At 40.9% G+C, this 25,553-nt stretch overlaps 1 protein-coding gene across 1 annotated transcript; it reads left to right on the forward strand.

Annotated features, from left to right (window-relative positions):
• The first annotated feature begins 1,630 nt into the window (after positions 1-1,630).
• LOC110751718 (mitotic checkpoint serine/threonine-protein kinase BUB1-like) lies at positions 1,631-6,597 on the forward strand. The gene is made up of 14 exons (XM_021952227.2): positions 1,631-1,783; positions 1,870-2,017; positions 2,214-2,371; positions 2,464-2,548; positions 2,929-3,036; positions 3,125-3,212; positions 3,989-4,092; positions 4,178-4,249; positions 4,332-4,421; positions 4,506-4,663; positions 5,328-5,415; positions 5,488-5,622; positions 5,701-5,822; positions 6,102-6,597. The coding sequence occupies exons 1-14, from the start codon at positions 1,716-1,718 to the stop codon at positions 6,286-6,288; spliced, it is 1,611 nt and encodes a 536-aa protein (XP_021807919.2). The 5' UTR covers positions 1,631-1,715; the 3' UTR covers positions 6,289-6,597.
• The last annotated feature ends 18,956 nt before the right edge of the window (positions 6,598-25,553 follow it).

Below are 25,553 nucleotides of genomic sequence, written 5' to 3' on the forward strand. Positions count from 1 at the left end.
TGGGTAGTTATATTCCATAAAAGTAGGACCTATTATCTGATTTTGTTATTATTATTATTATTTTTAATATAAAAAATGTCAATTTACCATATTATCCTCATTTAATTCTTAATTTTAATTCTTAATGTTTGAATTAACCAAGGGCATTTTCTGGCATTTTGAATGTTTCACTATTCTCTACCTTTTGCTTTATATATATAGATAATATATTAAATCAATAGAACCAGCCCCATTGACTGAGTTAGATTCTCCATTGGCAGTAACCACACTTGTTTTGGTAGGAGCAGTCATAGAATGTAAATTAAAAAGTAAACGATTATCTTTATGTTAGAGATAAGCATATAATTTCTTATTAATTATTAAATGCTTAATTCGAAGGAAAGAAAAAAACAATAAAACACAAACAAGGTTAAAGAAAAGAGAAAATCCTAATCCTAATTTGTTTCCTCGTCCTTCCTTATTACCTTAATATGTTTAACTGCTGAGATTCTTGGGCCTTACTATTGAAATTTTTTTTGGGGGTCAAAAGTTAGAAGGTCCTTACTTGATTTGGCTCCTAGGAAACTTACGTCATCCCCAATCTTTTTTATTTTATTTTTAATACAAACAATAGTCTAAACTACAAAGGGGAGGGAGTTTCTCGACACATACCCTACCAAAGTGTCATGGAGATTTGAACTTAAAATCATTGGTATGTCCTCGTTAGCCATGCCAATCTATTCTTAATTTGTTTGTTAAGGATTGTGTTAGGTTTTGTAATTATACTTAGAGTAGCAATTATGTGCAATTTTCACACGATACGACACATAGTTAGCAGATTATGGTTCACTAGTATTCGATGCGAAAACAAGGACGAATCTACGTGCCACTCCAGCCTAGTGCTGAATTTTTAGAATATATAACTTAGACTAAAAAAAACAAAAAAAGGTTTATTAGAAAAAAATAAGATTAAAACTAAATAAAAAAATAATAATTAAACCTGCAGGCTGCAGCCATCCCCCCCGCCCCCCCACCTCTGCGCGGATCCGATGTCCCCAAAATGCATGTCCTCCCCTCTATGTCCCTTGCATACAATTTTGACATATGTCTTTTAACTTAACAGTTGCTAACACCGTGAATTTCTATTAGAAAAATAGAAAAATAAAACGAAAACACTACTTCAGTGCGCTGATTATAGACTTCTTAATTTTCTCACCACAACTTTTGTTTTGTTTTTACATAGAGTTAACAGGTTTGGAGTCCCGTTCAATGTAAGGGCAGATGTCAAAAAACTACAAAGGGGATATGGATGAACATGGAATTTGGGGACAGCAGATCCGAACTCCATATATCCTATGATAAAAAAATTCACTTTTGAGCTTTAATCAATTCTCAACATTTTTACATAATTTGAAGCTTTGAAACCTTTACAATTTTATGTATCTAAATAGAGTTTTACGGGTAAAAAACTAAACTTGAAAATCACAAGTAGAGTAAAAATTCATGTTTCAGTGAAAAACGTCATTGGGCCTTTTTGTTTGGGTTAAAAACGTCATTGGGCCTATTAGTATTGGGCAAAATGTCAGCCCACGAAATAAAGGATATAGAGGAAATAAATCCTTCCAAATTCAAAAACCAACATTTCCCCGCTTCTTTTGCACTCCGAAATCTCAGTTTTCACTCTTCCACTTCAAATATCTTTTCATTTCTGGATTTGTACACAAAACAGAGAAGCCATGGCTGTCATCTTCCCTGACTCGCAACCCAGCACCCCTCTTCAGGACCCTCTCTTACCCTGGCTCTGGTACTCTATCTCTCTCTCTCTCTCTCTCTCTCTCTCTCATACCCTTCAATTTCCTCAAATTTGCTGAAAATTTGTTACTAACCCAGGTCGGTAAAGCAAGCTCTTGAGGATTGGAATTCCAGAAAAGAATCCGGGTCGGATCTCATCAAGCTTCTGTCAGATTGCATCGCTGCATTCAAGGACAATGATCAGTACAGAGACGACATCAGATTCCTCAAGATTTGGTTCTTTTATGTATGTCATACACTTTTTTCTAACACCTAATTCTACCAATTTTCATGCATTTTAGTTTCAATCTTTTAATTAAACAATTGTCTAGTTGCTTTCATTATATTTGTTAATAATTACAATCGGTACATTTTGTCAATGAGATTGATACTTTGTTTCAGGGTTTGATTACTTGAATTGTGTTTGTGGGTTTTGTTTGTAGATGGATTTCAGTGAAGATTTTGGAAGCGTTTTCCAGAAAATGTGGGAGAGTAAGATTTGTGTTGGAAACGCTTTGCTTTATATCTGGTATGCGTCCTTTCTCGAATCCAAAGGAAAATTATACGATGCGAGCATGGTTTATCAGATGGGTATTTCGAGGTCCCTCTCTTTGTCTCTCTCTATATATAATTTTGTGTGCAGTGTAATTGTTCAATTTAATGTAATGTTTATTAGGTTTTCTGTGGTGATAGGAATGCTAAACCAGTTGAGTGGGTGAAGAAGGCACATGCCTTGTTTCTTGAAAGGATGTCTGAAATAGTTTCTTCAGCTCAGACTGTAAGCAAGCCTTTTTTCTTTGATTTGTAAACTTTCTAAATCTTAAGGCATAAGTCTTGAACCTTGGGTTGTTCACTTGTTTCTTCCTCTCCGTACTTGCTTTACAGACATTGTATTTCAGCTAGCCTTGTTTTATGTACATGTTTTGTGCCTTGTTATGTTGCAAAACCTGTTATCTTTTAATGTGGCTTATATTATGTACCTCCTTTGTTTAGATTTAAGACAGACTAAATGAATCAACACGTAGGCAATTGATATGTATTGCATTTTCTTCTTTATTGCCCCGAGTGTTTTATAATTTTGGTTGAAGTGTTGCATAGTTGCAAAATACCTATGTAGGATGTAAGACAATACATCAATTTTTCGTTTCTGTGGTGCAGATTGGCAATGATGAATCGATTACATTTGGGAGCCTCACTAACCCATGGTCCAGCTCCACCATGAAAGTCCTATTAAAGAAAATTAATCATGAACTTATGAAATATGATGTGAGATGTTTCCCGTCATAGTTGCATAATCTCTTATGTAGTCTGATTAAGAGAAGCCTCACTGGATTTTTCTTTTCACATGTCTCAGGGATACCAGTGTACTACTAAACCTTACTCAGGAAAAGTGGCATTGTCTTCTCTGAAGAACTCGTCAAGGAACAAGACAATTGAGATAGGTGATTGATTCACGTTATTGGTTCAATATCTTTGCTATATTCCACTACATGGATTTTATGCACACAGTGTTACTTGGTGTAGCATCTTGTGCTGAAATCTTCTTAGTGTTGTGTTTGAATTTGTGGATTTAGAAGAAGACATTTAAACTGAAATTCTCAGTGTAAATTGTTTGAGACTTTAGAGATGGATAGACAAATAAAGTCTTTTTTACTGTCTGCTTGCATTTTGCCTCTGATGTATGAACAGGAGGTTTATTCTTATTTTTCAATCTCATTAAGTACTCATCCTTGAGCAATCGGTTATCGGGCAGAAATGATGTTGGAGGATATTTTATCATCTCTATGTTTGGCGACCTCTGCTTGTCTTTAATCTCAACCTGACTTATCTTTAATCTCAACTGTTTGGGGTTTACTACATGGCCCCTTATACGAACATTTGCAGTTTATATCCTGATCAAAAGTCTGCTTTCTGGATTTGAATAAATCAGTGGTTCCTCTTTTTTATTTTTTTATTTCTTCCTTTCACTCAAGAATTAGACCTAATACCAACCAACTTCAACACTGCCCTATACTGTTGCCACGTTGCCACCTTACCAGAGAGTCAGAATCTTTTTCCATTTCAGAATCTTCTTGGAGACTCAAAACATTCTGATTCCATTAGATAAACTTAAGTGCTTCTATGTTTTAATTTTTCTGTCATTTTATTTAGGGATGCTCCATAGAATACTAGAAGGTCAATGTATTACTGTTGATTGCCCAATTCGTGGTACTCACAGGTCGTACAAAGTACCAGATCATAGGATGTGCAGGCCAGGGTGGTTTTGCTCAAGTGTATAAAGCATATGTCAGCTGTAATCCTGATGATGTTGTTGCATTGAAGGTAAAGTATACCTGCGACTTGGTACTCTCCTAGTGCTGACCAGTGTCTGACTGGATAGTTTCACAGTTTTTGAAATCTTTGGCAGATACAAAAGCCTGCTTTCCCTTGGGAGTTCCATATGTATTGTCAACTGAATCAACGGATCTCAGACAAGGAAGTATGCATTCCTGATCCTCCGATTCTTTTTTTGTTAGTTGCTAGTTTTGTTTATTTTACACTTTGATATATCATTGTATCAGAGGTCAAGCTTTGGTCTCGCTCATAGAATGCATCTCTATTCTGACTGTAGCATACTCGTCTGCGATTATCTTGGTAATGGAACACTTCAGGTTGGTTAATCATATTAATTCCAATTTTCATGTCTGGCACAGTTGTTTCTTGTATGCTTATTATAACCGAATGATCTTGCGTAGGATGCAATAAACTCATTTGCCGTCATTGGCAAGTCCATGGAAGAAGTGTTATGCATTTATTACACCATAGAAATGCTCTATATGTTAGAAACTCTGCATGGTGTTGGCATCATTCATGGAGATTTCAAGCCTGATAATTTGCTTATTCGTTATGCTAGGTAAAAGCCATTCTCCATGGTATATCTTGAATGTGTTACGCTGTCTTACAGATAAGTTTTGCAAAACAGCACAATGGAATTTGAAAATAAAGAAAACTGGACCTTTGACTACTGTTATCTTTTGCTCACATCTGCAACCTTTTTTCATTTTCCTTCCTTTGTTCTCTCCTAGAGGCTACTACTTGTAATATTGAGTCGCATTCGTTCTTTTTCTTCTCTTATTCTTACTGCTCTATCTGGTTATTAGACATGTTTTTATAGCTTTAGTTTCTATCAAAATTATCCTGCGCTTGCATATAGGAGACGCTTAACTTTGAATAGTAGGCTGTTAACTGAATCTAGAATAGAGGCAACGTTGACTACTTTTTTCTAATTATAACTGCCAGCTCATTACAACATGGTTGTAATTAGAGGTGCAGGCGAAGGTGCGTTCGGTTGAGATTATTTTCTCAGAACAGTGCTACTAACAAGAAATGAAAACGAATCTCCAGGGCTTCTCTTCCCATTAATTTCTGTTACATTATAGCTCCTGTGTTCTTTTATATCTCCCAATGGGGTGCTGACTGAAAGAGTTTTCTGCAATACAAAAAGTCTAATTTTCATTCAAGAGACTGACCTATGAAGCTTACCATCTTGCGACATCAATGACCTGTCCTTTTGGCAGGGATGGCATTACAAAAGCTGGATCTCGCTACGGAAATGACCTTACAAAAGATGGATTTCGTGACAGAAGTGGTCCTTGGCATGATCAGGTTAAATTTTTGTGTGCATAAGACTAGTATTCAATTTACGTATTTATGATTAATCTGGGTATTATCTTGCAGGGTCTTTGCCTTGTCGACTGGGGAAGAGGGATAGATATGCATCTCTTTCCTGACAATATGGAGTTTAAGGGAGATTGCCGGACTTCTGGATTTCGTTGTGTAGAGATGCAAGAGAATAGGCCATGGACATTTCAGGTATAGTCTTCATTGTATTTTGCACTGTAAAATTCAGCCAACATTTTTGTATCTAATTTTGCTGTCACGTGTTACCAGGTAGACACATATGGCCTCTGTGTTGTTGTCCATATGATGCTGCATAATTCTTACATGGAGATTGAAAAGAAACTGTCACCTGAAGGGGTTTACATTTATCAACCCAAGTCATCTTTTAAAAGGTACTTTTCTCAGTTCTGCATACTTGGCCATTTGTTTATCATATTGATTTTTATTTTTATTTTTCTGAGAGGGGTACAATTTTTTTTTTCTTTTTAAACACTTGATTATTAGCAAAGTCACCTTAGAAATTTAGGGCCATAACATAGCAATGCGAACGCAAATAAACAGACACACTTATATATATTGATTTTTTTAAAATCTAACATCTCTTTACCTTCACTCTTCAGTTTGTATTTTGACGATTTTGATTTCTAATCTGGTCGTTCAAATGAGTTCAGGTATTGGAATGGTGAACTCTGGAGGAATTTATTTAAGAAACTGCTTAACAGTAGCCCCGGCTGTAATGACAAGAAGTTGTTGCAGGATTTGAGGGAGTCCTTCCAGGATTACATGTGCTCAGACCCTCAGCTTATAAAGAAACTAAACGAATTACTGGTTAAGCAAAGGGCCTCATTGTGTGCTTAGTGACCCCATCATCCCTCCTGATTTTCTGTTCTTGAAACCTTTGATTATATTGGCTGTTCAAGCAAAAGAAATTTAGAAGATGATATATATATATTTTTTTTCAGTCAAGCTCATCTCTGGAGCATCTGTAAATTCAAGTGCCAAACTTTGTCTGAAGATGTGCACATATGTAATTTGTAAAGATGTATGTTTGTATCTGAAGAACGAAGATGTATGCTTGCATGTGTTGAAGTAACGGAGTATGGACTTAATCTTTCAAATACTATGCAAGGACCATAGTGTTTTGTCCAAGCCTCTCATACATTTCAATCTTTTTGTAAGAATGAAATTTCATTGACCACTTCTTTGGCATCCAACTCATACATTTTTAATATGGAAAGAAGAAACTGAGTGCCTCCAAGGCACCAAACTCTTGTTGTTTATGTGAATTTTGGGAGTATAACAGTCATGACACCAAATCAACTTGTTGAGTTTGGTTGGGGGCTTGCAAATAGCAAGCTTCCTTTCTTTTGGGTAACTAGGCCTGATTTGGTTGTTGGTAAATCTGCAATTTTGCCACCTGAGTTTGTGGATGAAACAAAAGAAAGAGATCTAATCGCAAGTTGGTGCCCACAAGAGCAAGTCCTTAACCACCCATCAGTCGGAGGGTTTTTGACACAGCGGTTGGAATTCAACCATTGAGAGTTAAGTGAAGGTGTGCGTGCCTATGCTTTGTTGGCCATTTTGTGGTGGCCAGCAAACCAAACTGCTACGGCACTTGCAATAAATGGGGAATTGGCATGAATATTGATAATGATGTCAAGAGAGATGAATCTACTTAGTTCGACTCACATGAATGACGAAGAAGATAATATTTGTGATGAGTTCAATACTTAGTTGTGGCTAGCCTCATTTTGATGGTGTAGCATTGTTGTGTGTGTTTAGTCCATTATAAAAGTGACGTGTAAATATCCTACCTTTTAGACCATCTTCAACCTATGAGGGGCTAAACCCAAATTTTCCCCCTCCAAAAAGTGATTATTTGGGTTTTGTCCGGACTCAAATCGTTTTTTCTCCCAACCCTCCGGACCCAAATTTTAAGTCCGCAACTTTATTAAATTGTTTAAGGATGGTTTAAGTCTAATTTTTTTTTTTTTTTTTATGGGTAACTTTTCTTCATTCGATCTTTTTAAATAACATCATAATTTAATTTTTTGAACAATTTAACCTAAAAAAAAATTGAAATTCTATAAATTTAATTTTATTCCAAAAGTAAACACACAACATAAAAAAAAACACACAATTAAGTTAAAATATGGGGTTGGATCTAAGTTGGATTAATTTAAAATATTATTTTAACCGTTGGATTTAAATTTCAGCCGTTGAATCTTTTTTTTTACCGTTAAAATAGCTTAGATTTTATCCCCATTGTTGATTTAAGTTATATGTATATTTTTTTTTTAAAAAAAAACAACAAACATCAATTATTCAAATGTTGCCGTTGGATTCCAACGGCAACTTCATGGAGCGCTGACAAGTGGCAGAAAAAGAAGGGAAAAGGCAGCTGCAAAAAAGGAGGTGGGGCCCAGGTCAGCATCTTTGCACATGGGGGCTGTTTGAGTTGCAAGTGGGCTCCACGAAAGCATTTGGATCTAGGCAATACTTAGACTCATATTTGGGTCCAAATTTGGGTTTTCCCAAATTTTGGGTCCTTCATTTTGTTGGGTTGGGGGAGATTTGGGACAATATTTTGAGTTTGAGTCATTGCATTGAAGATGGCTATATAAAAAAAAATTAAATAAATAAAAAAGGGTACACCACATATAATTTGGTCCAAAAAGTTGAGTAGCACTCCGCGCAACTGAACTGAGTGATATCAGAATAGGGGACCAAAGCCCAACTATCAATTAAAAGTTGTGGTCCTTTGCTCTTTGAAGTTTGAGGGACTCTTTCGAAAGGGCAAGTTGTGGTCCTTTGCTTTTTGATAATTATAAGGACATTTCTTCAAGTCTCAATTTTCTTCAACTTGATATAATTACATGGGAAGTATAAACTTGATAATTTCTGGAGATAATTTCTCCCAAGTCTTTTCCAACCTATAAATGCTTGGCCCATTGGTTGAATGTTTGGTGGTACCGTTATGAATATGGTACCCAGATATTCATTGGCGAAAGTGCCAACATTTAAAGTTTGAGTATTACACAATTGAGTGATATCGATATGGGAATATGACCAACGATGCCAAAGCATCTACAATATGACTAACTATAAAATTTCTTCAATACAATAAGATAAGAGTTAAGTTTTCGAAATTTCTGTCAGTGCAAGAGGGGAACTTGAACTAGGAACCTTTTAACCTTGTCAATTTTCATTATGATTATAGAAACTAATATAGTTTGTAGCCGAGGTTATATGTGTTCGATTCCCTCCTCTTCCGTATATCTAGACAAAAGAGAGTGTTTAAATAGGATTTGAGATAAGCTCAACAGCTACAGATGAAATCAGACTCGATCAACAAGGCAATACCATGCACACCCAAGTTCCACTCAATATATAATAAATTCCGCATAACTCTGAAGAACCTATCCCCCAGCTACCAAGATACGCATAAAGCACACCCTCCAACCCCATCACCATAATTATGATGAACTCAGACTTATCTAAGATTCTATGTATAGCCAAACCAAAGGTAAATCGGCTGACATCTTTGACTTATGTGGAGACCAAAATATAAAACCCCCCTACAAGTTGTGGACTGGTCTATGGCTGGCCACGAAGTATAACTCGTACACCTGTCAGTGGCGGATGCAGGATTATGTCGCCATGGGGTCATAGTGTTAAGTTTCGAAATTTTGTAAAGAAGAAAATAACACTAAAAAACATAAAGATAGTACTTTCATTCATAATTTTTGGCAAAACAAACAATACAAGCTACAATTGTCCACGACGAGTTTTCATGTTTTGAAAACGTTGCATTATAGCTTCGTTATCAATACAAGCAAAAATATCTCTTTCAATGTAAACAACCAAGCTATCGTTCAACCATTGATCTCCCATTCTGTTGTGAAGTGGATTTTTGATAATATTCATGGCCGAAAATGCTCTCTCCACTGAAGCAGTTGCAATTGGTAAAACCAAAGCTAATGTAATAAGCAAATACACATAAGGAAATATTTCATGCATCCCTTTCTCCACCATTTTTTCTGCAAGCATGCCAATCCCTTGCAATTCTGAAAAATCACTACTCGAACGCATATGATGAACATAACCCCAAGTTGATCTTCAAGCATCAATAAAGCTCCATCCGAAAAATCTTGAGGATAAAATTGAGCAAGACGAACTAGCTTTCGTTTGTTAAAAGCTACAAATGAATTGTTCGGACTCAAGCAAGCCAAACAAGTAAGCAACTCAGTATTTACCTCATTGAAACGATCATTTAATTCCACAAGTTGTCCATCAATGACATGAAGAAAGAGCTCCACACGATAATGATGATTGTTTGTCTTGATTGGAGCATTACGCCGTGACCTCCCAGGAATTACATATTCCTCATCCATGTTAGGAACCATAATATGATGTTTGTAACAAAACGAAGATGCTTGATCCATCAATTAATTTTTTCTATGATAATTTTTTCTACACATAAATTAATTAAATCCATCAATTATAAAGACTAACCTAATCCAAAATAATAATATCAATCAATATAAACTCTACTAAAATATCCAAATAATAAAATCAATCAATATCAAAATATCAAACAAATTCTAATTCATAAAGAAAATCAATCAATTAATATAAATTCTAATCCAAATAAGAAAATCAATCAATATCATAACATACCACACCAATAAATTATAATTCATGAAAGATATATCAATTTCCTTAAAATTATCCAAAGCCCAAAATAATATATGTAAAATTATAACTTACTTGATTTGATGAGAAGTGATGGCAGCGGCGGCAAGAGGTGGTTGGCGACGGTGGCGGCGTGTAGTGGTTGGTGGTGGAGGTTGGGGGGATTAGTTAGGTTTTTAGAGGAGAGGGAATTTTGAAAAAAAAAAAAATTAGGTTTTGGGATGAACTGAAATGCTGCTGGTGGGAATTAGAATCGGGTAGATAGGGGCTGCTGATGGCCTTTTTTTTTTTTTTTTTTTTTTTTAAAACCTGGCTTCAAAACGACGTCGTTTTGAACCAGGTTTTATAAAAAAATTTAACACGCCTGGACCAAAACGGCGTCGTTTTGGCCAGGCTGTTTAAAAAAAAAAAGAACTCGCGCGCGCGCAAGGCAGGCGCTGCCTGCGCCAGCTTCTTCTTCTTCCTCTGCTGGGTATTTCGTCGAGCACTTGGTGTGCGCCATGGGGTCGCACCCATCCTTCTCCACTACGTTTCCCAGCTTCCATGGGATCGCCTGACCCCATTTGTCCCTCTGTGCGTCCGCCCCTGACACCTGTTATAATTTGTAGACACATTGAAAGTGGCTGGCTAGCTTGCTCGCCCGACCATTAGTCCTATAAAAATATAAATAAACAATCTCCATTTGTAGCATTGGAGCACAAAATATGAGTTCCACGATGGTGGGTGACAATAAGCCTCATGCTGTTTGTGTTCCAGTCCCAGCTTAGAGCCATATTAAGGCCATGCTCAAGTTGGCAAAGCTCCTTCACAACAGAGGCTTCCACATGACTTTTGTCAACACAGAGTTCAATCACAGACGCTTTCTTAACTCTCAAGGCCCCAACTCTCTTGATGGCTTGCCTGATTTTTAGTTCAAAATGATCCCAGATGGCCTTCCAGACTTGGATGAAGATGCTACTCAAGACATCACCTTGCTTGCTGAGTGTTTGTGCAAATAATCTCGCAGGAGAATATTCGCTTCTAGATCCTTCGCCATTTGATCTTCCTTCTCTCTCTTCCTCAATTCCTGTAAAAAAGATTGGAGTAAATAGACCACACCCAGGGGATGTTGGCCAAAGACCCTCCGATGCCTAAGTTAGTTCGATTGAATCTAGGTGAAACAATAGCTAAAAAGGATACGGAGATTTCTATAGGGTGAGAACCGTGTGGCCGGAGCCGTGTGGAGAAAATATGGAGAGTGGAGAGTGGAGAGGGAGAGAACTTCGGGTATTTTTCTCCGGTTTTGGAGCTAGGTATAGAAGTAGGTTTAGAGTTACCTTGAATGATGAATGAAGTCATCTATTTATAGGAGCCTCGAGGCTAGGGTTTCGTAGAGAATAAACTCTTATTAGGAGGAGTTTATTCTTTACCCAAATTTGTAGAGACTGAGTCGGACTTGATTATATCCCTTTATTAGGATAATATCTAAATTAATGATATTATCTCATTAATTATAAGATAATATCCTATAATTAAGATATTATCCCCTTATTAGGATAATATCCCAATTAATGATATTATCTTATTAAATAAAGATAATATCTTATAACTAAGATATTATCCCTATTAATTAATTAAACAAATAAATTGGTTTAATTAATTAATTTAAGGGATAATCTTCTTTTCCGCGTGGCATGCTGTGATTGGAGACGAAAATATTTGCTCCCACAAATGCCCCCTGTTGCGTAGATACAGCTGCACCAAAATGGGTTCAACTGCATCCTCAACTTGTGATACTCGCAAGTGCACGAACCGTTGGTAGTTTAGCGTATGTAAGTGCGAGGTCGATTCCACAGGGATTGGTGATTGAATGATCCAATTCAGTTTTCCTACACAAAACAGAAACAAAAACAAAGAACATGACAGAAGGAAGAAAATAAGAAAGTAACTCAAGCAAATAAGTTCCCAAGTTCAATTTAGATTAATGGATTGATTCTAGCTAAAGTATGATTAAGCCATGGTGTTTGGTCATAACCTTGTGTTCCTAATTCCCTAATTTGATCATTTGTTGTCTAACCTAAAATTAAGCATTAGGAACCCATTAAGCATAGAAGAACAATTTAAACAACCAAGCATGTATCTAATCCCTGTTGTCGAATGTCCATACATACTCTTCCTATTCATAGTTCAATTCGAATTAAAGCATGGTGTCTACTCTTAATTCAAACCAAGATAGCTAACATGCAAGCCTAAATGGTGATCAATCATTCAAACTAGCATATTAACTTATAAGCATAATGAATAAGAACAAAAATCATAATTGAAACTTGGAAACTAATCAAACTTGAAACTAAAGAAAAGAATTTACATAACAATGAAAATTAAAGTAGAACTTGGAAAAACTTAAGGAGAATTTCAGCACAAAGATTTCATTATAACAATTGAAAACTAGAAAGAGAAACTAAGAGAATTTGAGGGAGAGAAGGGAAGGGAGCTCTAGAGAAGTGTTTGAGAGCTCCCCCCCTTGGGGTGTGTTTACAAGCTTAGAGAACTTCCCTATTTATAGGCCTAGGGGAAGTGAAAATCTGAATTCAATATGGCTAATGCATACAACACTTGTTTTATAAAATCTGAAATGGTTGATGCACTTGTATTAGAAAATCTAAATTGGGTGATGCACTTCACCAATAGATCCCACCAGCAGCCCTAGCTCATCTTCATGTCACCATGACCAAGCTTCCAACCAGAAATGATAGCTCATACCTAGCTCACCATGACCAAGCATCCAACCAGCACATGCTGAGGTCAGCATGACCAGCAACTTCAAGGGCTTACAACTTGGGCTTCTCTTAATCAAATTAGGACTTTAAGCACTTGAAATTGAAGTTCAGAATGTCTTCTTTCCAGCCATATATCATTTGGGCCAATCCAAGGTCGGAGGAGGAAGTTAAGGCCAAAACAAATTGCTAACTCATTTTCCGCGCTGATAAGATCCATCCTGAGCATGGTTCTGTGTTTGCTAGGTAACGGACTCCAGATTTATCCAATGGGGCTGAATTTTGGATATGTTATAGTACACACCAATTGGAACAACATTCATGAAGAATGTGGCCTCATTCGAGCTATGTAGGTTGTTGAAACAAAGCTTGCAATATGACCTACGGAACTGGACTGGGAGGGGGCTGTAGCCAAAATGAGTTTGTCTTTAAGCTCTTCATCCATTCATCCAAATTAGGCCTTAACATGCTTGAATTGCATGGATTATGCTCTCTTGCTCTATTTGCCTACAAAACACACAAAGGGAGGCAAATAACTTAGAAATCTAAGAAACTAAGCAAAAGAAGTAAGTAAATAGGGCATGTATATGTATGAAATTATGAGCTTATCACCCCCCCAGCTTCTGCATGGTGCTTGTGTGGCATGTAGGAGATGAAATTATTTTTCGGGCTCTCCAACTGTGTCTGGGCTTTCTTCTGTGAGTTGGACTCCTTTTGCAGATCGGATTCCCAATTGGAGTCGGCTTCTGTTTGTTCTTGGAGTTGGATTCCCAGTAGGAAAGAGCTTGCGATTCCTTCTTGATCCGGGTTGTCCAACTTGTATAAATATAGGGCTTCTCTTCACTCTTTCTCACATTGCAAACTTAACTTATCTACTTTCTAGCTTGAGAAAGATCTTGGAAAATTTGTACTGCTTGTTGAAGAGAGGAGTTGCCGTGCATCCCAAGGTAAGTTGAGCACGTATATTTTTTCTTCGTCTTCACTTTTTCGCCGCGAGGACCAGGCTGATTGTCGTCGTGACTGGCGGCCGAAGACGGTTGGAGCGGCGGTGGCTGGTGGTGGCTGCTGAGCGAGTATTGGGAGGAAGTTGGTGGCCTGCCCCCTGCCTAGGATGTTGAGAGATGGAAACAAAATGGTCCATACTCTAATGATCTGCCGGCTGGGTAGGAGGAGTGTTTTGCCGGACCCTCCAAAAAAAGGAAGGCTGATGTCAAGTCTTCAAGAAATGAAGCTGCGACTTCGCGAGCGAATGATGTGTCACCGTTGAGGAAGAAGCCAAGGATCCCTTTTACTGAGAAGACTCAAGTAGGAGTTGTTTCCTCGTCATCTACCAGGGTTAAACATCTCGCTGGTGCAGATAGCAAGAAGATTGGCCGTATGCACAACATTAGGGATGTTCCCCTTAAGCCTCTTGCTGATGAGTTTGGAGATTGTAATCTGCTCCGTGAAGTAGTCCATGCGCCATCTAGTTCATCTGTTGAGAGGCAAAGAGATGTAGATATTCCTCTTCGAAGTTTGGGTCGTCTACACCAGTCAAAGGATAGAGGTCGATCTGGGATGTCTTCTCATCCACCCAACCATTATGATCCAATTGTTGAGTCACGAGCAGTCAAGTGTGGAGTTGATTCAGCTTCGCCAATTCCTTTGGAGGTGAGGTTGGCGGTGGCTAAGAAGACGAGATAGTCATCTCCCCGGGTGAAGGGTTCTACTACAACGTCAACGGCTGATCCCAAGGTGGACAAGTCCAACCCTGCAGGGGATGTATGCGTGTCTGATCTGCTGGAGTCGAACTTCCTGTCATGCCCATCTTCTTGCTTCAGGCTGGTTGATCATATCCGTCAAGCTGGCGATCTTGATATCTTCTCAAGTCTTTCCGTGGAACAACAAAGAGAAGCAACATTTCATCTGCTTAAAAAATGAGTAGTTTTTGCTGCTGAAACTATCCGAAACTCGTCTGCTGTTGTCCTCTCTTCTACTGCTGACTTGGTTAGTTGAAAAGATGCTTACTTCCGTCTTGAGCGCAAGAATGCTGACATCTTTCTTAGTTATGATAAGCTTTTGGCTAGATTTCGCGCCTATCATAAGTCTGCTGAAGAATCCAAGTTCGAAGCTACCATGGATGCATACAAGCTGGGCTACTTGGACTGCACAAATGGAAATAATCCCTTATATGCCATTGGAGATGAAGACATCGAGATGCTTTGTCCTGACTTGCTCCCTGTGCAAAGTGAGCAGGTTAATGCTGTGAACATGAAAGGAGTTGAAGAGCAGGTGGCTGAAGGGGCGGTAGCCGAAGAGAATGGAGCAGAGGAGGATGTAGCTGATGAGGTGGTGGCAGACGTAACGGATCAGGCATGTGGAGCTGCTGAGAGCGTGGCTGATCAGGTGGATGCTGAAGAGGCTACAGATCAGGGATGCCAGCGTCTCGGAGTAGATGAAGACTCATTTATTTCTTTTTAGCTTTTGTAGTCTTCTTTTTGTTTAGAATAATTGGTATTGTTTGACCATCTTCTTTTTGTTGAATTTGGCCGGTTGGTCACTCTGCTATGGAAATTTCAATTTATTTTTTCAACTTTAATTTGCATATTTTCTTGTAAACTGCTTGAGTAACCGGCTAGTGTCTTGATTGTACCTTTCCCTTGTAAACTGCTTGGTCGTTGCCCTGCATCTCCCTTAGGACGCTGCTTATGGAGAAATGTATGACTATCCTGCCCCCCTTAGGAAACGGATAGGAGCTTGGATACCTTCCTTAGGAAATTCCTGGTGCACCCTACGTCTCCCTTAGGACGCTTCTTTGTGGGCTGCGTCTCCTGAAGGACACTTCTGGTCATTGCCCTGCATCTCCCTTAGGACGCTGCTTATAAAGAACTGTATGACTATCCTGCCCTCCTTAGGAAACGGATAGGAGCCTGGATACCTTCCTTAGGAAATTCATGGCGCACCCTACGTCTCCCTTAGGACGCTTCTTTGTGGGCTGCGTCTCCTGAAGGACACTTCTGGTCGTTGCCCTGCATCTCCCTTAGGACGCTACTTATGAACAACTGTATGACTATCCTGCTCCCTCTTAGGAAACAGATAGGAACTTGAATACCTCTTTTAGTAAATTCCTAGCACACCCTGGAGCTCCCTTAGGATGCTGCTTTGCAGGCTGCGTCTCCTGAAGGACGCTTTTGGTCGTCGCCCGGCGTCTCCCTTAGGACGCTTTTGATGGGCAATTGTTTGATTATCCTTCCCCCCTTAGGAAACGGATAAGAACCTGAATACTTCCCGCAGGAAACATGAAGACCTCTTTTTAAGAAATTCATGGCACACCCTGCATCTCCCTTAGGATGCTTTTGGTCGTCACCCTGCATCTCCCTTAGGAAGCTTTTTATGGGCAACTATATGACTCTCATGCCGCGCTTAGGAAACGGATAGGAACTTGGATGCTTCCCTTAGGAAATTTCTGGCGCACCCTGCGTCTCTCTTAGGATGCTTCTTTACGGGCTGCGTCTCTCGAAGAACGCTTCTGGTCGTTGCCCGGCGTCTCCCGAAGGACGCTGCTTATAGGCAGCTGTCTTTTGTTGTGGCACACTCTGGAATTTACAGTAGTTGCTTATCTTCTTCAGAAATGCACAAGGCTCAGTCATCTGCTTGGAACTGAGCGGGTAGGAAGGAGCGTCATGGATAATATCTTTGAAGGTGGCAGACACTCGATTGTCGTGAAATTTCCTTTCCATCCATGGTGTCAAGTGTATAGCTCCCTCTGCCTCCGGACCGACTGATTGCGTAAGGGCCTTCCTAATTGGGTTTCATCTTTTTGGACCCTTGTCTTTGTGCAATGATGAAGGCCTTTCTTAGCACAAGATTGCCTGGTTGAAACTGTCTGATCTTGGCTCTTTTGTCGTAATAAGACTTCAACTGCTGTTGATAGAAGGCGACTCGGGCAATGGCCAGGCCTATGGAGCCTCATCGCTCTCGCCTTTGTACCGTTGGCAGCGATCACATCTTTTGACATACTCAGTGGAGTCATGGGGCATGGTAGGCCAGAAATAGCCTATATTTAGAGCCTTCTGGGCGAGTGACCTGCCCCAGAGTGGTTGCCACACTCATTGTTGTGAATTTTACAAAGGACCTCAAGTGTTTGAGGGTATTTTATGCAGATGAGATGAGGGCCGGAGTATGATCTGCGAATGAGCTTGTCGTCTTGCATGTAGTATCTCACGGCTTTCTGCTGGATCTTCCTAGCTTCGGACTTATCCGTTGGCAGATTTCCATTCACCAAGTAGTCGATGATGGGGTCTTGCCAGCTGGGGTCTTCATCGATCTGCATTGAGTCGATTAGCTCTATTTCTTCGATGCTTGGCCGGTCAAGTTGTTCGACCGGGATGGAGCGTCTGAACTGGGTGTCCAGCTCAGATCCTAGGCTCGCCAGGGCATTTGCATGAGTGTTCTCCGCTCGTGGGACTTGTTGGATGGTGAAAGTAGTGAATTCTTTCAAAAGTTCTTGGACTTTGTCGAGGTACTTGATCATTCTTGGATGTTTCGCCATGTACTCGCTTGAGGCTTAATTCATGATCAGCTGGGAGTCTGAGTAGATAATCAATCTTTTGATCGACAGTGCTTTTGCTAGGCGCAGTCCGGCGAGCAATGCCTCATATTCTGCCTCGTTGTTTGAAGCAGGAAAGCCTAGTGTGATGGCTTGTTCCAACAAAGTTCCATCTAGGGTGATTATGATGACGTCTGCCCTCGCTCCTTTGTGATTTAACACTCCTTCTACATATAATTGCCATATGTCGTTAGATAGGTTTGAATTGATGGGGGAGGTATCGTATGCTTTTTCCTTGCTTTTCGTGACCAGCTTCTCTTCTTCGGTTGTCGGAGTAAACTCTATAACAAAATATGCTAAAGCCTAAGCTTTTATAGCAGTCTTCGCCCTGTAGAGGAGGTCGTATTGACTAAGTTCGATAGCCCATTTCACGAGTCGCTGAGAAGCGTCAGGGCTGTGGAGGATTGATCTCAAAGGAAATTCTGTCATGACAATTATCCAGTGAGCTTGATAGTAAGGCCTTAGTTTTCTCGCGGAAACCACAAGCGAAAAAATGAGCTTCTCCATTTTCGGGTACCGAGTCTCTACATCAAGGAGAGCTTTTGAAGTGTAGAATATCGGATGTTGTGCCCCTAGCTCTTCTTGGATGAAAGCCGAGCTGACAGCTGAGTCGGACACTGCCAGGTAGATGTACAAGTCTTCGCTTGGTATTGGTTTTGAGAGTATGAGAGGTGAAGTGAGGTAGGTTTTCAAGTTTTGAAAAGTTACTTCCCAATCATCATCCCACTTATCCTTATGTCCTTTCTTCAACGCTTTGAAGAATGGCCTGAACTTGTCGGTAGATCTCGAGAGGAATAAGTTGAGTGCTGCTGCTCTGCCTGTTAAACTTTATATCTTCTTTGTTGTGGCAGGTGACTTCATGTTGAGTATAACCTTGATTTGATTCGGATGTGCCTCAATTCCTCTTTGGGTGACTAAGTATCCCAAGAATCGGCAGGACGAGACTCCAAATGTGCATTTGCTCGGGTTCAACTTATGTTGTATTTTCTGAGCAGGCTAAATGACTCGGCAAGATTTTTGATGTGGTCTACTCGCTGGGGAGCTTTGACTAGCATGTCGTCTACGTAGACCTCCATAGTATTACCTATTTGCTCATTGAAAATTTTGTTTACTAGCCTTTGGTAGGTTGCTCCGGCGTTCTTCAGCCCAAAGGGCATGACTTTGTAGCAGTATGTACCTCTATCGATGATGAAGGAGGTCTTTGCCCTATTGTCTTCATGCATCATGATTTGATTGTAGCCGGAGTAGGCGTCCATAAAGATTAGCAGTTGATTGTCGGAAGTTGAATCGACGAGCTGATCAATTCTTGGTAGTGAAAAGTTGTCTTTAGGGCATGCCTTGTGAGGTCAATGTAGTTGACGCACACTCTCCACATGCCTTTATCTTTATTTGCTACTAGAACAACGTTCGACAACCATTCTGCGTAGGAGACTTCTTCAATGAAACCAGCAGCTAGGAGCTTGTCGATCTCGGCTTCAATGATGGCAACCCGCTAGGGGGCGAAGTTGTGTCTTTTTTGTGCTACAAGCTCGATAGCTAGGTTGACGTGTAGGCGATGACAGATGGTCTGGGGATCGATGCCTGGCATGTCGGATGGCGACCATGCGAATACGTCTTTGTTATTCTAGAGGAAGGCTGCAAGCTCTATCTTTTCCTCTTGGTTTAGGCGTGAGTCGATCCGCGCTTTTCTCTCTGGCTTGTCAGGATTAAGGGTACTAGCTCGACGTCCTTTTTGGGCTTCCATCCTTCTTCAGGAGAGACGTCCGGATGGATTCCCTCGACTTGGTCCCGATTCTTTGATTGCTATTGGGGAGTAGCTATTCCCTTTCCTTTCTGGTCTGCTCGGCAGTCAGGAACGGAATCTGCTTTTTCCTCTGCTTGTTCTACTCCCTTCAGATCTGCTTGATTCATAGGGAGAAACTGTGTTTGCTTGCTTCTCTTCAGCCCTTGAGCTGAGCATTTCCTCACCGTTGCCTGATCGCTATTGATCTGACCAACATCGCCCCCAAGGATAGGGTAGTGGATTTTCTGATGTGTGGTGGAGGGGATAGCGTTGATCTTACCGATCCATGTTCTGCCCAGAATGCCATTGTAGGGTGAGACTTCATCAATGACCATGAACGTTTGCGAGTTGATTACAGGTGGGGAGTAGATGTTCAAGATCTATCATGCCCACGGTAACCATCATTGCGCCATTGAAGCCAGTTAGATGACTGCCAATTGTAGGATATTGGCTACGCTGCCCTCGTCTTCATGGATTCGGTCGACCATGGCTTGAGCGATTTGAATGCTGATGACAAGGGCATCGTTGTGTGGTAGATCAAGGCCGATTAAATGTTTCTTTTGGAAGCCGATCACGGGATCGTCTTCTGCTAGTGGAAGACTAGTTGATCTTAGTGGCCTATTTGATCTTCTGCCATCAGGGTGGTCTTCTGCCACAATCATAGTGGCCTGTTTGATCTTCCTCTTCTTTTCTTTGTTAGTCAGCCCGGACTCCTCGGAGTCGGCTAGGATTGTGTTAATCCTTATGACCTTCTGGGGTGGCTCTTTGGCGGTATCGCGGTCCTTAATCTGCTGGATGGTCTGCTTCGCAATGAACTCAGTGCAATGACCTTCTCTCGTGAGTTCTTCGGGTGCACTTTCCAAGAAAAGCAATTATTTGTGTTGTGCCTCTGCATCACATGGAAGGCACAATATTTTCTGGTATCCCTCTTGTCCGGATCTCCTTTCAAGGGTGACGGTCTTTTAACCCAAGGTTTGTCCTTCACTTGGGCTAAGATTTGATGTATATGGATGGAGAACTTGGTGTACTTCTCCTTTATCATAGCGTCTCCTTGTGGGAGCGACCTGCATCTGTCTCTATTAAATATGTCACTTCTTTGGCCTGTCTGCTTGGTTGGCTGATCTTCCTGCTTGGTAGACTTCTTCGCGGCGATTCGATCGTCATCCCAAAGGGCGTAATGTTCCGCGGTCGTCGTGCTCAGCTGGAAGATCTTTCTTGAATGCAGAGGACGCAATTTGGTCATTGCACCCTACAATGTTGGCTTTTTCTGCTTTGAATCTCTTGATGTAATCTCAAAGGGATTCATTAGGCTTCTTGCGCAGGTTGTACTGGTTGTCAGGATTCTTCTTGATCGTCCAGTAAGAAGTGTACTATTTTGGTGAAGACATAAGCAAGCTCCTTGAAGCTGCTGATCGACCCGGGTGACAGGGTATGGAACCAGTCCTGAGCTGCTCCTCGCAAAGTCATTGTAAACACTTTGCACATTAGGGCATCTTCGGCTTTGTGGAGGATCATAAGGCTTTTGAAATGCTTCAGATGGCTTTCGGGATCGGAATCCCCTTTGAAGCATGTAAAAGAGGGCATTGAGAATCGTTTCAGGGGAGCAGCCTGCTCGATCTCGGCGGTGAAAGTGAGGAGTTTGCTCGGTCTACCTCCATGCATAGTGCATCTTCGAAATTTCCGCCAATCTTAAAGTCTCGAAGTCAGTTATTTACAAGCTTCTCAACGTCTTCCGCACACAGGGTTGGCCGGTCACATTGGCGACCTTCGCGATTTGGGCGACGCTGATAACACAGGGACTTCTTTCGTATCCAGAGAGATGCAGGATATGGCAAGTAAGCTCAAGATCAAGTTACTCCAGTCCACCCCTTATTGTGCTCAGGCCAATGGACAGGCAGAATCAAGCAACAAAGTAATCATTAATATCATCAGAAAAATGCTTGAAGAAAATCCAAAGCAATGGCATGAAAAGTTGTCAAAAACCTTATGGGTCTATGGAACTTCAAAGAGAGAGAGGCAACCGGCATGACCCCATATGCTTTAACTTATGGACATGACGCAATTCTGCCCATGGAGATCACAGTCCAGTCCATCAGAATCGCCCAGCAGCATAACTTAGTTGGAGAAGACTACTCACAAGCAATGCTGCTAGAATTGGAAGGATTGGATACAAGCATAATTGATACACTCAACAAACTCTTAGCAGGAAAAGAAGCTGTGGTAAGAGCTTACAATAAGAGAGTTAAAAACAAGAGCTTTGAAGAAGGAGAAATCATCTAGAGAGTAGTTCTGCCCCTCGGATCCCACGTTGCTGGTTATGGAAAGTGGTCACCCACATGGGAAGGTCATTTTATGATCAAGCAAGTCCTTGGAATGGGGGCATACAGGTTGCAGGATCAACATAGAGAGGTCCATGTTGCACCAATTAATGGGAAATGGTTGAAAAAGTTCTATCCAACTATTTGGGATTCACATGCAGTACAAATAGATCCCGGAATTGAAGAAGGGATAGATAGAACTGTTGTCTAGTTTTGAATAGCTAAATATATACATATGGTTCATTTTTGTTTTATTTTCTGTCCATCTAATATGTATGAATATGGCAAAGATGCAAGTTGGCTGTAAGACCCGTGTCTTGGAGAAACAAGAACGGTGAGCAATCCCACATCGCTCGAGGAGGGAAAGGTGAAGTGCTTTATATGTGTGGGCACTTATCTCTCTAGCAAGAGGCCTTTTGGCCCAAAACCGTGAGGGCGGAGGCCCAAAGCGGACAATATCTTGCTAGGGGAGTCGGGTCGTGACAAATGGTATCAGAGCTGAACCCCGACCGGAAGTGTGTCAGCGAAGACGTTGGGCCCCAAGGGGGTGGATTGTAAGACCCGTATCCTCGGGAAACAAGAACGGTGAGCAATCCCACATCGCTCGGGGAGGGAAAGGTGAAGTGCTTTATATATGTGAGCACTTCTCTTCCTAGCAAGAGGCCTTTTGGGCAAGATAGCATTAGCTTGAGCCCAAGAACAAAACTGTGAGAGGGGAGGCCCAAAGTGGACAATATCTTGCTAGGGGAGTCAGGTCGTGACATTGGCAGAAATAAATATAACCTTTTTCATTCATTTTTTGTCATTAATAAATGACTAAGTTTTATTACAAAATTGATACTCTCTAAAGGCCTAGTTTTTTTAGAGTCTCTTGCAATCCAACCTTCTTGATGAAGATTTCCTTTTGGAGAAGCACACCTTGATGAATGGAGGCCTCTAAAATATCCAGTGCAGGTTTTGAAGCTGAGACCAAGCTCTGCACAAGAAAGGTGGCCTTGGTTTTTGCACCCAATCCAGCTCCGAGAACCTTCTGCCTCTCCCTCAGTGCAACTAGTTGCTTCTAAAGATCTTCGATATGCTTCTCCAGCTTGTTAGTAGCAACTTGGTCTCTTTGTAATATGCAACCATTGAATCCAGCTCTGACTTCTGCTTCTGATAATCCACCAAGTTGGCTTCATGCGTAGCCTTGCAAAATTCAGAAATATTGAAAGAGGGTTTGAGATCTTCATATCGATTATGAAGATTGACTACATCTCTAGCCAAGCCCAGACTGACCTCAAGGATTGGTCGAGGAGCCATGTTCTCCCCATGCATCAGGTCCAGATCTTTCATCAGCAGATCGATGACTTCTTTGTTCTCGTCCAAATCCAACTCAGTCAACTGCCAGATTTTTATTCTGCCCATCACCTCATCCATTGCTTTGGACTTGGCCTTGCTTGAGGTTGCTCCCAGTTTCTCAATTTTTAGCAGTTGAGCTTCCAAGTCCATAGCTTCAAATTCTGCAAATTCTAGATCAGCATGGGAATTTGCAGAGAATAATACAGTTAGTTGTGTTACAAATTGAGACCAAGAAATGGAATTATGAGGCTTAGCAACACTTACAACCACGACCATGGGCTTGAGAGAGCTAGTCACTACCGCCAGCTCTTCGGCAGTTTTATCTTTCTCAACCTTGAAAGGCAGAAACAATGGTTAATGACTTTATAAAGGCCAGATAGAATTGAGAAAAGAATAGAGAAAGTACCTCAGGTGGCGGAACAGCAGCGGAGTTTTCTGCCTCCGCATCATCGAATAGGGCCAATTCTGAGCCCGTGAGTTCTCCTCCTTAAGCTTCTTGTTACTTCTTGGCCAGTTCGATGCTCTCTGCTATCACTTCAGCATGAATTTCCTCCTACAAAAGAACAAAATTCAGATCAAGAGGGTTTCAACACAAATATAGGCCAGTTCTTTTTTTACTACTGATGGGAGTCTTACCTCTTCTTCCACATCTTTAGTGGCTTCTTTGTCTTTATCAACGACATCAAAAGCTTCTCGGAGTTCTTCATCCATCTCCGCGGTGGTTGTGGGAGCAGTTGCAGGTTCTTCCACTACCTTGGTCTTCCCAGTAGCCCCTGTTCTGAGCCTCTTCATCTTGGTAGGAGAAAGAGAAGGGCTTTCAACTTCAAAAATACAACAATGGCAGAGTTAATTTTCAACTCAGAACTGACCAGAAAGAATGACGGAAGGGGTTATTTCACAAGATTTACTTGGAGGTTCAGGCTGGACAGCACTATCTTGGGCTTGAGTAGTCTCTTTTCTCTTATTCTTTCTAGTGGAGGGGGTTGCTTAAGAGGTTTTCTCCTCTGCCAAGATCTACTTCCAGATCCCCGGCAGCAATGATAGAATTCACTACACAAAGGACAGAAGTTAGAGAACTTAACCCTACTGGAATTGACAAGAGAACAAGGTTCAAAATTTACCAATCACTTGTCCAACCTGGACAACTTGCCCACTTAGGTTGCTTTCCACAGAAGGATCTAAAACAATACAGACAGAACAGAGTGAGATCATCTCCCAAAGTACCAGAACTCAAAATGAAAAAGAGGAATTGGCAGTTTACCTTCAATCACTTGGGCATTTATACCCTGAATAATCTGCATGATGAATTTCTTGGCATCCGGTTCTGCATGGACAGTTCCAGCATCCCAATTAGCAAAGAGCACCTTCACAGCAGTGCTTGCATCAGACAGACCAGCAAATCTGGCTTTCCACCAAGCGTCAAAGTCGCCAGAACTGCAGGAATTCGGCTCCGAGGATGGATAGAGAGCATCCACACTATTGTTTATCTTGTTCATCGCACATCTGCAATTCTTGTGCACCTTCAGATCATCTGCATCTCTCTAGGAGGTACACCTATTGCAGCATTTGTAAAATTTCAGTGGGATCAGCTGGGGGCAAACAAATTGCCTGGCACAGAAGTTCGGTTGATAGACTTCTCAACCCATATGAGAGTCGAGAGGCTTACCCCCACCAAAGGGCAAGTTGTCCCAGGTCAGCATGACACTGATGAACTTCTTCCTAAAGTCAATTCTGGCCACTTCATCTTCAGGCTCCTTCTCAAAAAGTATGTATCCAGGCAGCAGACCTCTACGCGTAGCGCTTGAAGAACATTAGATATTCTTCAATTGACCTCTTGGGCACCTCTGTTGACATAAGGGGAAGCGCTATGACCTGGTTTTCAGGTAGAACTATGTGAAGAAACCTCAGTTCTGGGAAGTACACCTTCAGCCAGATCTGTATCATCCAGAATGCAGCCGGAGCTGAGATATTCAGGGGGCTATCCAGAGTAGTGTTGTGGAGGTTCTTGTACAAGTGTGCCAGAATTGTGGGACCAAGCCCCACATCCGTGTGATTGTGCAGAGCCTCTGCCTGATGCCTATATTCGAGCAGAACTGCAGAGGAGCGGTTTAGAAATATGAACCTGTTCAGCCAATATAGAAAGAACAACATGTGCTGCTGATCCTTATCCTTCTCAGAACTGAACTTTTTCATCAAATTGGAGAAGGAGCAGTTTTGGTTGATTACCGTAGAGGAGATGGTGAACTTTTTGGCCATCTTCCCACCATTCTTCCTTGTGATAATCTCTGACAACATCAGTAGGTATCCAAAGATTTCGGCCATGTCCAGCAGAGTTGGGGACATTGGACCCACACGAACGTCAAAGGTGTTGCTAGCAGAATTCTAGAAACATAGAGCAATAGCTAACAGGTTCTTGTCCCTATTCATAGACTGCTTGGACAGAATAAAGAGGAGGATGAAATATGATTTTTGCAAGGCTTTTCAACCAAAAAAGTTAAATTGTATTTTACTTTTCGAATTTAGACAGACCCAATGAATCTGGGCCTCCTCTTTGGCCAAATCCAAAACAAAATTTGAAAACTATGTACTAAAACCCAAAAAAAAAAACTATTTGTCTCAAATCCTAATTAGTAAGAATTGTTATG

The sequence above is a fragment of the Prunus avium genome, chromosome 3, assembly GCF_965620075.1.
Source record: "Prunus avium chromosome 3, drPruAviu1.hap1.1, whole genome shotgun sequence".
Classification (NCBI taxonomy): Eukaryota; Viridiplantae; Streptophyta; class Magnoliopsida; order Rosales; family Rosaceae; genus Prunus; species Prunus avium.

Coding starts and splice junctions, on each gene's coding strand:
- LOC110751718 (XM_021952227.2), top strand. CDS start 1,716: ATGGCTGTCATCTTCCCTGACTCGCAACCCAGCACCCCTCTTCAGGAC. Junction 3,213..3,988: donor GAACAAGACAATTGAGATAG/GTGATTGATTCA, acceptor TGGTACTCACAG/GTCGTACAAAGTACCAGATC. Junction 4,664..5,327: donor TTGCTTATTCGTTATGCTAG/GTAAAAGCCATT, acceptor TCCTTTTGGCAG/GGATGGCATTACAAAAGCTG.